At 44.6% G+C, this 13596-nt stretch overlaps 1 protein-coding gene across 4 annotated transcripts in view; it reads right to left on the bottom strand.

Annotated features, from left to right (window-relative positions):
* Tnfrsf19 (TNF receptor superfamily member 19) overlaps positions 1-13596 on the bottom strand; it is an 86162-nt gene that overhangs the window by 42262 nt on the left and 30304 nt on the right. For all 4 annotated transcript variants that reach the window (XM_060391080.1, XM_021650141.2, XM_060391082.1 and 1 more), the window contains exon 4: positions 41-219. In XM_060391080.1, the coding sequence (XP_060247063.1) occupies positions 41-219 (179 nt within the window). The remainder of the gene's footprint in view (positions 1-40; positions 220-13596) is intronic.

The following is a 13596-nucleotide window of genomic DNA, read 5'->3' as shown; positions in this document are numbered from 1 at the left end:
AAACATTTACTAAAGTAACAGAGGAAACAGCCCAACTCACCCTGGCAAGCAGTCCCCGCAGACGGTGTCACTGGTGTGGGAACAGTTGGACCTCTGGAAGCGGTTCACCAATGCACAGTCCACACATGGCTTGCACTTCTGGAAGCCCCAGTCCTCCTTGAACCTGTGCGGCCGGCAGGGCACACACTGAGCATCCTCCCCGTAGCCGAAGCCACATTCCTGTGGGGATTAGTGGGTAAAAGACAGCTATTCAGACTCTGCAAGCTTGAAAAGGGAAAGGCTGCTGGGATAGAGACCGAGCAAGGCCCGCCTTCCCAGGTACAAAGGCAACCCTTTCAGCAAGTTCAAATGTGTCTTCCCTGGCTAATAATCTCTGCCGCCTGCCTGAGTGTCCTTAACTATCCACTTTTGAGCAGAGGTGGTGAGCATGTGCATAAGAAAAGGTCTCCCACTGGGGCACTTTCTTCTCCCCGACTTAAAGCAGCCATGTGACGGCTCAGAAGCTTATTCACTCATCAGAGCAGAAAACAAGCACATCACTATCAGCAGTGTAGCCTCAGGGGACAAAGGTGGCCCTATGTGAGAGTCCAGAAGCCTTAAAACACGGACCAGTTTAACGTTTTCTGTGACCAGAGGGTTGTTACCTATTTGTTCAAAGAGAGCTAAAGTAGTAGACAAGCTAGAGTCTGGGAAGTGGCTCAGTGGTAGTGAGCCTGCCCAGCATACAGGATGCCCCGGGCTCAGTGCTGCCAATGAAACAAAGCCCCCAAAGGTCTCAAGCCTCAGGTGTGATGTGCATGGGGAGACTGTACTGTTTTTACAGGAATGAGTGACATAAAAGAATCTTTGGGATCCAGATGTCCACAAGGTCAAGAGCAAAATAAGCCATAGCAATCATATGGTATGATTATAATGCAGCTTAAAAGCCAGATTGCAGTTGTATATTCATGAGTAGTTCAGTCCACGAGGCTGGATGTCTCAGCTGGTCTTCAGTATACATCAGGATCCTGAAGAAGTAGGCTCCAGTGACAGTGAAGGGATGGACTTGCCAGCAAGAACGAGAACAAGCAGGCAGAGTGAAAAACTTCCTTCTTTCCTGTCCTTTAGACGGCTGCTAGCCAACAATGTGGCCCAGATTAAAGGTGGATCTTCCCTTCAAAAGATTAAAAGTGGGTCTTTTCACTTAAAATGATTTAATTAAGGGGAAAAAAATCTCACAGGTGGACCTGTAAGTTGCTAAGTTTTACTTCATTCCAAATGTCATCAAGTTGACAACCAAGAATAGCCATCACAGGTTCACCCTTGTCAACCTGACACACTCTTCTCTCCTTATGCCATGCATAATTTCCCCATGAAAACAATACCAGGTCATAATTACACCCCACATGATATAACTATTCCACATATAATCGAAAACGCATTATGTATTTAACCAGGTCATAATTATACCTAATGTGATATAACTGTCCCTCATAAACCGCAAACACATAATAAATTTTGGAAAAGGTGGCAATATCCCTCGAGGGACCTTCTTTTTGCGTCTCAAAACTTAAATATAGTAACTACTGATGTTCTCTTAATTGATGTTGTATTACAGGATAGAGATATCAAGAAAAGAAAATGTATTCTTCACAAAATACGACAGAACCATTCATGTTGATTCTAATCCTTGCTTCTGCAACTGGCCATATGGCCTTAGCTGATATTTATAACTACTTTCCTCTGTGACCTGGTCTATATTTCCTCCACCCTCAACAAGTGCCTCAGCAGGTCTTGGCTCTTTTCCTGGGGGAGTGACCCATACCTTCAGTCTTGAAGGGTCTATATTCTTTGTCATCCTGCCTGGATTGGGCTGGTGTACTTTCCCATTGACTTTACTCACAGGACACGGTAGCACCAAGAGATTCCCTAAAGAACCTCTGGCACTGCAGACATCATCTTTCTTACCTCCATTATGAAGAAGCAATCCAATTTCCCCTTGGTGATCTGGCTCAACCACCCCTCCTAACACTGTTATTTCTTTCTTAGCCTGTTGGTTTAAGGGCCTCAGAAGCCCGAAGTGGCCAGAGGAAAGTCTGAGCTTCCAGTTCGATGGGATGTTTGTTGTGTCTACTGGCAGGAGGGTTCCCTCCTCTGGAACCAAAACTTCTAGGTCAGCAGAACTCAAGGTTGTGGGAACAGGAAGCAAAAGTATTCCTAGTGGGTCACTAGGGGTGATAGTGAGTGGAACCATTCCCTTTTTCTACCCCCTCGGTTCCTGGGACTGTGGGCTTTGGCTTTGGGAGAAACTGCACCATATCTTGGGTGCTGATTCAAAGCATATACTGCATTCTGGAGGAGCCCGCACCAGCCCTCCAAAGCTGCCGACACCAAATTGGTAACTTTGTCTTCAAAATGTCATTCCATCTTTCTGTCATGCCAGCTGCTTCAGGATAGTGGGGGACATGGTAAGACCTGTGGATTCCTTGATCATGGGCCCACTCTTAGACTCCTCTGGCTGTGAAATGAGTTCCTTGGTCAGAAGCAATACTGTGCAAATATCATGACAATGAATAAGGGATTCTGTAAGTCCACAGATGGTAGCATTACATGCAGGAAAGGAAAACCCATAACCAGAATAAGTAATTACTCCACTAAATATAAAGCATTGTTCTTTCCGTGGAGGAATGGTTCAACATAGTCAACCTGCCACCCAGTCTGTGGCTGCTCACCCTGGGGAATGGTATTATATCTGGGGCTCAGAGTTAGTCTCTGCTGTTGGCAGATCTGGCACTCAACAGCAGCTGTGCCAGCTCAGCCCTGGTGAGTGCAAGTCTAGGTTGTTGAGCCCATGCATAAACCCCACCTCTGCCACCTTGGCCACTTTATTCAAGGGCCTCTGAGCAATGACAGGATTGCTGAAAGAAGCTAACTACCAGAAAGGGCCATTTTATCCACTTGACTGTTGAAGTCACCTTTCAATGACATTTACAACAGAACACAAGTGTCTTCACATCCTTTGCCCATTCGGAGAGATCCATCCACATGCTTATTGCCCAGATGTCTTTCTCACCAATTTTCCAATCGCACTCTTTCCAAGTCACTGACAAGCTAGCCAATCTGACAGTTAATCAGTAAACAATCACACGTCTGCCCATTTTTCCTTCCAAACAAAATTTCATGGCCATGTGTAATGCCTAAAGTTCTGCCCACTGTGAAGATTTCCCTTTGCCACTGTCTTTCAGGGTTGTCCCTGAAAGGGGGTTGTAACGTTGCAGCTGTCCTCTTCTGTGTGGTGCCTGCAAAATGTACAGAACCATCAGTAAACCAGGCCCTAGTCTTCTCTTCCTCAGTCAGCCAATCATTGGGCTAGTGCCAAGATGCACGCTTGGAAGCTGCCAGCATTGTACAGGAATAGAAACTATAGACGTTTGGGTAACTTCTTGTGTAACTCGCTTGTGCCTTCAGGACCTGCTCAGGCCTGTCCCACACATCCCGCTTCCATGTGAGAATAGAGTGCTGCTGTGCACTTTCTACTTGATGGCCTTGTGTGTCTGATAACACCCGCCTCATGATGGGCAGCTCAGGTTGCATATTAACTTGGTGGCCCACTGTCAAATGTTCAGTTTCCACTACGGCCCAATAGCGGGACAAGAACGGTGTTTCAAAGGGAGAATAATTGTTTGAAGATGAGCCTTATCGCCAAATCCCAAATATCTCTTCTGTGACACAATAGGGGCCTGCAGATGGCATCCCTATCTGCCACTGACACCTCAAGTACCAGCGGGTCTGCTGGATTGTGTGGTTCAACTGGTAGAGCAGCCAGCACAGCAGCCTGGACCCGCTGAACAGCCATCTCCTTTTCCAGGCCCCACTCAAAGCTAGCAGCTTTCTGAGTCACTTGGTTTATGGGCTAGAGTAACACATCCAAGTGAGGAATGTGCTGTCTCTAGTATCCAAATAGGCCCTAAACATGCGCTTCTTTCTTGATGGTGGAGGGGCCAGGTGCAATAACTTATCCTACACCTTAGAAAAAAAAACCTCTGTATGCCCCTCCACTGGACTCCAAAGAATTTCACTGAGGTAGAAGGCTCTTAAATTTTAGTTGGATTTATTTCCTATCCTGATACACATATGTGCTACCAATGAGTCAAAAGTGGTTGCTATTTCCTGCTCTCTTGATCCAATAAGCATAATGTTATCAGTATAGTATATCAGTGTGGTATTTTGTGGACAAGACAGAATGATTGAGATGCCTTTGAACTAGGTTATGACACAGGACTGGAGAATGAATATATCCCTGAGGTAAAACTGGATGTATACTGTTGGCCTTGCCAACTGAAAGCAAATTGCTTCTGGTGGTCCTTCTGGACAAGTACTGAGAAAAAGGCGTTTGCTAGACCAATAGCTGCACATCAATCACGTACCAGGAGATATGTTAATTTGCTTAAAGAAGGATGCCACATCTGGTACAGCAGCTGCAACTGGAGTTACTACTTCACTGAGATTTCAATTAGTCAGCTGTCCTTCTCCATGATCCAGCTGTGCTCTGCACTGGCCAGACAGGAGAGTTAAAGTCAGACGTGATGGGAACCCCTCCCACCTCCAGGAAAGAAGCGCAGTGTTTAGTGGGTCTACTTCAATACAAGAGACCACACACCCTTCATCTTTCAAGTACTTGATGTTGGCACTAATTTCGCCAGTTCCTCCAGGGACTTGATAATGTTTTTGATTCACAATTTTTCAAGGCAGGGGCAACTCTAAAGATTTTCATTTAGCCCTTCCAACCATAACAGCCTTCACTCGACAGGTCAGGGAACCAATGTGAGAACCCTGCCAACTCCTAAGTGTATCTATCCCAGTTATTCATTCTGGGACTAGGGAAATAACCACAAGATGAGTTCGAAGACCACTGGACCTATTGGGAGTCAGATCAGCCAAAACTACGTTAATCTTAGCCAGGTACGGTGGCACACACTTTTAATCCAGAAGCGTGATTGTTTCCTTTCCCAGGTGTACAGTTATCCTTGTAAAAGGCTATAGGTTCCTCTTGGGAAGGCTGGAGAAAAGCTAGCAGTACAACTCTCACGTATTTTATCAGGTTCCTCAGGGAACCTGACCATCCCTTCAATCAAGGAGTTCTGGGTCTGCAAACTGACTCAAGTCTGGAAACTGGTTACAGGCTGAGATTCCCTTATGCCATGATGCACCATAGCCTTTCTTTCATTTATTTGAGATTCCCCATCCCATTGCTTATATAGTCCCAATATTTCATGCCAGGAATCAGCATGATTGATTAGCCAATACCAAAGGTCCACATAAGTCATACCACCATAAAAGTCACTTTGCCCATTATGAGTCAGGTTATTATAGACATTGCTTTGTCTAGTTGCCCATTATGGCAACTATGATCACCTTGCTTGACCATTCAGTGCTGTCACCTGGCTCCTGCTAAAATTAAACCTAGTGGATTTAATTCATCCAACTGAGCAGCAGCATCACCAACCCTAAGGTCTGCACACACACACACACACAGACACACACACACACACACACACACACACACACACACACAGTTGATGACACAGCTCTCCAAATGTGCTGGTGCCCCTCTCACCCTCATCCTATAGGAGTGGTGAAGGGCATGCCTTCTGGACCTTCCCATTGCGGAGGACTGGGTGTTACACTGTGCATCCACTCTCGCCTCGAAGGAGCCTTAAATCCTTCCACAACACTAATCGGCATCTCCAACTCCTTTTCAGTAGGCCATCTTTTGGATAAATGCTTTATCCAACCCTTCAAACAAACTTTTGATACCTTTTCTTTAACTGCATGAGCTTCCATATTAAATATAGAACCTCCACATCAATAAACTCCACATCAATAACCTCCACATCAATAACCTCCACATCAATAACCTCCACATCAATAACCTCAGCTTCATCCAGTTTTACGTTCTCTCCACCATATCCCTCACCCTTAAAATCCATTTTCACATATGTTCCTCAGATTTCAGCTTGAATGAGTAGCAACTCATGACCTTCTTTAGCACATCTCTTCATGGAGTATGCTTTCTAACTGAAGGCCTGCTTAGCCTTAAGTCTGGCTATATGTCTGGAGAGGACTATTGGTGGGCCCTGAGGGACATCAGTTCTGCCTTTCTTGACATCTCCTTCAGGGAAGGTCACTGTGGGTGAGCAGACCATTAAGCACTAATTTCCTCAGTCAAAGGTGGAAAACGCAATATTTTAGCGGGTGGGGTGAGGGAAGGGCGGGAGGACATCTGCTGAGGGAGGAGAGACTACTACAGCTGAGATAAACTCTTGAGAATCTGAGCCTCGGTGGAGCCCTCCCACGCATCTCCATCCCACATTACAAGATCCCATTCTTCGACAATCAGTGCCCTTTTTTAAACCACTGACACCCTCTGAAGCTGGGACTTGAAAATTCAAGTCACTGTAGATCAGCCAACCTTATAATGAGGGCTGCAGCTTGAGCTCTGTGGCTGCTGGGGAGAAGGTTCTCTTTCATGGCACACTTAGAGACCTTTAGATTGTTAATGAGCACCTGGAGCTGGTCAATTTTGTCACTCAGTTCACTGCTGTCCTTCACTGCATTCTGAGATGCTAGACGTACTGGTTCATTTTATCACTCAATTCTTTCCTTTTCTCTAGGAGCAACCAAATGGCATCATCACTTTCCCACAAGTTACCAAAAGTTTTAAAGACAGACTCACCAAATCCATTGCCTTTCACAATTGATGAGTCAGGATAATCAAATGCATTTGTCTCCTTAAGTTTGTAAAATAGTTCACATCATGAGCTTCAATTACTGTAGGTGCTGGCAAATTGGAAAGCATATTCTAGATACTTAAAAAATTTCAGCTGTATACTTCTGTCGCACTAAAACCACTTCTGAGTTTTCTAGAGGAATAGAACACACACACACACACACACACACACACACACACACACACACGGGATTTATTAGAAAGGCTTACAGGCTGTGGTCCAGCTAGTCTAACACTTGCTGTCTACCAAAAGAAGGGCCAAGAATCCAGTAGTTAGTTATTTAGTTCATAAAGCTGGATGTCTCAGCTGGTCTTCAGTATACATCAGGATCCTGAAGAAGTAGGCTCTAATGCCAGAGAAGGGATGGACCTGCCAGCAAGAGCAGGAACAAGCAGGCAGAAGGAAAACTTCCTTCTTCCGTGTCCTTTAGACGGCTGCCAACCAACAATGTGGCCCAGATTAATGGTGGCTCTTCCCACCTCAAACAATCTGGGTTAAAAGTGGGTCTTCCCACGTCAAATGATTTAATTAAGAAAACAAACAACTCTCACAGGTGGACCCAGCTTCTTGGGTTTTAGGTGTTGCCAGATGCAGTCAAGTTGACAACCAAGAATACCTTTACAGTAAGTATAGCAGAAAACTAGACCTGAGACCCCACAGGGAACACCACCAACCTGCTTGCCACATTGGTTCTTCTAGGAGAATTGCTTCCCAGAAGCTTCTACTCCTTGATCATTGCCTGACCACGTACATATATACATGCTGTAATATCATCAAAATCCAGTTTCCTAATACTTTTGTTAATTGCTGTAAAAGGCTGAAAATCAGAAGATATGGTTTTTATGGTAAGGATTGGGAGTTGGTGGACACATGTCCAGTCTGTCATCTATTTGCAACACCCTAGTCTTTGGTAATCTCTTAAGAAAATTTGCCTCTAACTTTGAAGCCACTAGAGTATGTGTTAAAAAAAAAGAATCACGATTCACGGCTTTTATATTTTCAGCACATATGTTAAGAATTGTGTCCAATCTGAAGCGTCTTTGCACAGAGTCTCAATACAGCCAATGAAATCTTAATTATGATGGGGTGTTGGAGGTTGGTCTGATGCATGTTACTAGCCCTCAAGATCTGGGTAGCCTATTTGTGTTGTGTAAACCTACCGGACTCGTTAATTAAGCGGCCTATACCTGGGCAGGGCAGAATGGGATAAGCGTGGCTAAGGTTGCTGGGCTGGGGAGGACAGGGAGAAGGGCGCTGGGAAAAGAGGAGGGAGGATGGGTTAACATAGAGAAGAAACCACGTGAGACTGAAGAAAGGACTCCATTGACGACATGGAAAGGCCTAGATAAAGAATAAAAGCAAGTACCATGGAATTATGGATGAAAGGTAGTCCAGAAGAGGATGACATTAAGGTGGATGGCATTGGATGGGGGCTGGGAGATGGATGGTGAGGATATTCAGACAGTGTAAGTGAAATATCTGCCCGGCCCAAGGTAAAAAACAGGTGTCTGTGTCTTATTATTTGTGATAGTGTGTTAAATAATACTGTCGTGATAATCTTAGGGCTGATAAACATGTAGCCCAACACTTTCTTATTTACTACAATAGGGTTAGTACCCTGGGTGCTTACTCTATGGAAATGTCATAAAGCTTAAAGCCACACTCACTCCCAGGGAGGGAAACACTGTCCTTTCATCACTGCCTGAAGGGATGGAGCTTTGGAGAAGTGTTTGACCTTGTGCAAGATGACACAAGTGATGTTAGAGCTGAGACCTGAACCTCCACGGCCCCGGTGCCAAAAGCTAGGCTGCAGAATGAAGGCTGCACCCCCAGAACACTGGCCATCAGTGTTTATGACAGGTTCACTAAACACAGAATCAGCTTAAGACCTGAGACGCCTTCCCGAGCAGTGCTTAAGAGAGGCCACAGACACAAGTGGGACGTCCCAGACCAGAGGGAAGGCAAAATCTCATAGGACTTCAGTTTCTCAACTGTATACCAGAATACTGGAATATAGGGCCCAGCTTGTGAAGAAGAAAAAAAAAAAGCCCCATTTTTCCATAAAGCTTCAGCCACCTTTTTATATAAAACCAACGAAGCTTCACTTACTGGGCAAAAAGATTAAAAACAAACGAGGCCAAGGACAGACTGCCTGTGCTAGCGGCTGGCGATGAAGGGTGGAAATCAACTGAGGATTCACTAGCTAACACCCCTGGGGTGGGTGACACCTCTAAGAACCTGTTCTCTCCGTCATTATTCTCTTTCAAACGAATTGTTTGTGTTTTGAGACAGATTTTTACCGTATTGCCCATCCTACCTTCTAACTGCCAGTCAGGCCCCTGCCTCAGCTTCCTGCAGGGAAGTGTGAACCCCTACACCCCTTAAATGAACACATCCTGCACACATTTCAGAGACAGTTAGGGAGGGGAAAAGTAGAAAGTCCACTGGTCTCTCTCTCTTCCCAGTGCTGGGAAGATCTCCAACCCCATGGTTAATTCTAAGAAAGCATCTCACGAAGCCCTCCGCGCTGCCCTTGAACTCACTGTGTCCTTGTAGTCATCTGTTACCCCTGGCTCTCTCTACCTCCTCTTCTAAGATGATCCCTGAGGCTTGAGGGGAGGGGGAAATTACCAGTGTCCCATTTAAGGCTGAGCACTCCACTATCTCTTTTTCTCTGTACATTGATCAGTTGTGGGTCTCTGTTTAACTGTCATCTACCGCACATAGAAACTTCTCTGGTGGGAGCTCAAAGATGCACTGATTTATGGGCATAGTGATAAGTTACTAGGAATTGTTTTAATACTATGTCCGCTTTGCAGAATAATAATAGTAGTTTCTCCCCTAGGGCCTGAAACCTATTTAGCTTCAGGTTCATGGCTCTGATAACAGTGCCAGGTTCTCTCTCACGTCACTGGCCTTACACCCAGTCCAAAGGCATTTGGTTGCTTCCGTAAATCTGTGCCACTGTTGCATCAGAAGGCATTTCTTTGTTATGTCTCACAGGGTAAGACCATTACTTTTCTCCTATGATAGCATGTATAGCACCTTCTGGCAATATGAAAGCTGGCCATAGGGCTGAGTCCTCCCAGCCGGTACCAGGCTGATTTCATCATGTTCTCTATTCAAATATGTGTTGTCTTCAGCAATAGGGTCTTTGTGTTGTTTCGTTTGTTTGCTTGTTTGTTTTTGAGACAAGGTTTCTCTGTGTAGCCTTGGCTGTCCTAGACTTGCCTTGTAGACCAGGCTGGCCTCAAACTCACATTGATCCGCTTGTCTCTGCCTCCTTGAGTGCTGGGACTAAAGGCATGTGCTGCCATGGCTGGCTCAGCAATAGAGTCTTATGGTCAAGTTCTGGAGGGTGATCATGAGCAATGGTAATAATCTATAATGTTTTGGGGTTTATGGGAATCAATTGGCCAACAACTCCAAAGCTTCTGGCACTAGGATTTTTATTTTCTATCATAAGGTTATCCACTGTCCCTCTTGTTATGGAATAACTCCATTTAAACTCACATATGTACATGTGTATGTAAGTAATATATATGCGTATGTATGATATTTATATGTATTTTTAGGAAGCCTTTTCAGTAATATTTTTCTATTACTTTTTCAGAAGACCTTTAGTGTTGTGTTACCTACCCATATTCCCTCCTCTTCCCTTCTTTCCCATTCCCTACCCCATTTAATCCTTGATCTGTTATTCCCCTTTCATTTTGTTGCATTTTATCTTTTTCCCTTGAAAGTTCCTCTTCCCCATTGCCTCATAAAGTCTCCTAACCTCTATGGTTGGTTTTATATAAAAGGTTTCATTTGGAATACTCTGGGTATTCCAAATGAGACAAACATCTGAAGATTCAAAGGTGTATATGAAAGAAAATATGATCTATTTGTCTTTCTGGATTCAGGATTCAGGTTACCTCCCTCGGACGACTGTTTCTAGCTCCATTCATTTACCTGCAAGTTTCTTTCTTTTCTTTTTTTTTTAAGTTGAGTATTTCATTGTGCAAATGCACCACTTTTTTTTTTTTTTTTTGAGACAGGGTTGCCTTGTTTTAGCCCTGGCTGTCCTAGAACTCACTCTGCAGATCAGGCTGGCCTCAAACACCCTGAGATCCAACTGCCTTTGCCTCCCAAGTGCTGGGATTAAAGTCGCGTGTCACCACTGTCCAGATGCAACGACATTTTCATTATCCATTCATCAGTTCATGGACATTCAGGTTGCTTCCAACTTCTGAGTATTCTGAATAGAGTGATAGTGAGCAGGATAAACAAGTGTCTTTGTAGAGGAGGAAGCAGCCTCCCAAAAGTAGTGTAGCTGGATGCTTTTTGAGAGACTTCCGCACTGAGTTCCACAACAGCTGCACAAGTTTACACACCCATCAGCAGTGAATATGCACTCCCGCTCCCCATTCAGCATGCGTTCTTATTTTGCTGTTTTTATCTGCCCATTCTAACTGGGATAAGATGAAGTCTCAGAGCAGTTTTGATTTCTACTTTTGGGGTAGCTAAGGATATCAACCACTCACTTCATCTTGAGTGCTTCACCTACAGGATGTTCTGAACCAAACACCGACAATGCAAGAACCCACTCACAATCTGAGGAGCTAGCTCACCAGGTAGAATGTCTTTAACGTTGTTAGAGAGACCATCTCCTGGCCAGCAGCGGTAGTCTGTGATGGTTTGAATTTCTTTTTATAATTCTACCATTTACAGTTCAGTGCTTGCAAAAGCGTCTGTCCCATTTGAAATCAGAACAATCATGAAGATAGACATTCAGAAGGAATGTCTTTGGGCTGAGGGGTCTTTGCGGGAAGTCATTGTTCCAGGCTTCAGCACTTTGTATGGGGCCTGTGGCTGCGCTGTGGACAGACTCAAGTTTGTGCCAAGCACTTCTGTTGCTGAGAGCACCAGGAGCTTGCAAAGGCTTTCTGTGAGCACAGAGGGGCCTCCCCGCCACACATCTCCAGGGATCAAAGCACAGAGCACGTGACACTGGGGGGAGTACATTGTTCACAGGAGAAGCTTCTAGTCAAAGGCTCCAGCCAGAGCAGAGTGCTTCAAAGTCAGGCTTTGATCCTTGCAGCCAGGACTGTCAGAGGCCCGTGTACAAGTCAGAACACAACAGAAAGGGGAGGAGAGAGGGGAGAGAGGCAGAGCAAGGGGAAAGGAGAGGAAGGAGAAAATGTGTGTTAACCTCAAGGAAATAGGGCTTACTTTTTTTTTTAAGGGCATCATTGAAATAAGAAGCAGAAAAGGATGTGATTTCCTACACCAGCTCCAAAACATCATGGCTTGGTGGGTCAACTCTGCCACTCACTGGCTAAGTCACTCTGGGAGGTCTGGAATCCTCAGTCTCATCAGTGAGAAGGGAAGAGTGATAGCTGCTCTACAGGGTTGTTTTGAAGAATAAACGGGACAACATATAAAGCCTAAATCAACCAATGTCAGCGCCCGTTAAACAAATTATACTGATGGCTATTACTATTTTGGATTTTGTACAGACTGATTAAAGTTTACTAACATTTGGATGGTGGTGGCAGGAAGGTTGTGAGTAGAGGCCAGCCTGTGCAGTATAGTGAGATGCTTTCTTGTAAAGAGCCTGACCCTTGGCTCAGACCCCAAGAATGGAAAAGGAGGGGAGGACAATGATGCTTCATTGGAAAACATGGTTAGGCTAGCTAACCTCAACTTTTTCTAGTTCACTTTGAAACATACCATTTTCCTTCTTATGGGGAAAACAGTAATCCTAAAATTCATTAGAAATTTTCTACTTAAAAAACAAAACAAACAAACAAACAAAAGCTCAACTATCCTTCAGTGCAACTGGCCTTCACTTTACTAAGTAGTCTGTGGTGCTCTTTCACAGTGTCTATGCTGGCAGCTGTGCTGGCTCCACGGCTCTGCCAGGCAGCCCACCGTCACTGCTGGTGAAGAACCAGGCAAACGATCCAATTGGACATAAAGATGAGTAAGAGAGCAACCATGAGAGTATGCGCCTGTAATCCCAGCACTCAAGAGGTTAAGGAAGAAGGACGGTCAGGGCTTCATAGTAAGACTCTTATTTCAGAATAACAAAACAACAGCAACTACAAATCGATAGGAGTTTTGAGGGTCTCACCTCTTTAAAAAAGAATAGGTATTTTAACATATGGAAGATCTTTTATACCTATTTTTTTATTACAACTGCCTAGTTTGTACCACGTAAGCAGCATTGTGACCAGTGTGTTGATGCCATGTAGTTTCCTGTGTCATTATACCCACTGTACTTTATAGAATGAGCATCTCTTGAATACACATGTGTGTACGTGTACATGCATCTGTGTATGCATGTATGTGTGTACATGCAGGTGTATGTGCATGTGTGTGCAAGTATGTGTGCATGCATGCATGCATGCATGTGAATATTCCACTGTACGTTAGGCTTAATTACACATAAAAGAGGATCCAGCCTCCGGATCTTTGCACTCCACTCTCTTTACTGGGTACCAACTTGCTGTGTTTGAACTTACAAATTTTGGTGACAGCAAGAGCCATTTTCACTGGGATGAGTTTAGGGGAGTAAAAGTCATCTACAGACATGCTGGATGTGGCACACACCTTATGTCCCAGCGTTTGGGAGGCAGAGGCCAGAGGAACTCTGCGAGTTGGAGGCCAGTCAGACTTACGGAGTGAATTACAGGACACACAGGACTACATAGAGAGTCCTGCCTCAAAAAAGAAGAAGAAGAAGAAGAAGAAGAAGAAGAAGAAGAAGAAGAAGAAGAAGAAGAAAAGAAAAGAAAGCTTACAGTCATAAAATAACATCCATGAAATATTTATGATAATA

Source organism: Meriones unguiculatus, chromosome 9 (genome assembly GCF_030254825.1).
Source record: "Meriones unguiculatus strain TT.TT164.6M chromosome 9, Bangor_MerUng_6.1, whole genome shotgun sequence".
NCBI lineage: Eukaryota > Metazoa > Chordata > Mammalia > Rodentia > Muridae > Meriones > Meriones unguiculatus.
Note: the sequence above shows the minus strand (reverse complement) of the source record. Positions and strands in the feature narration are given on the sequence as shown.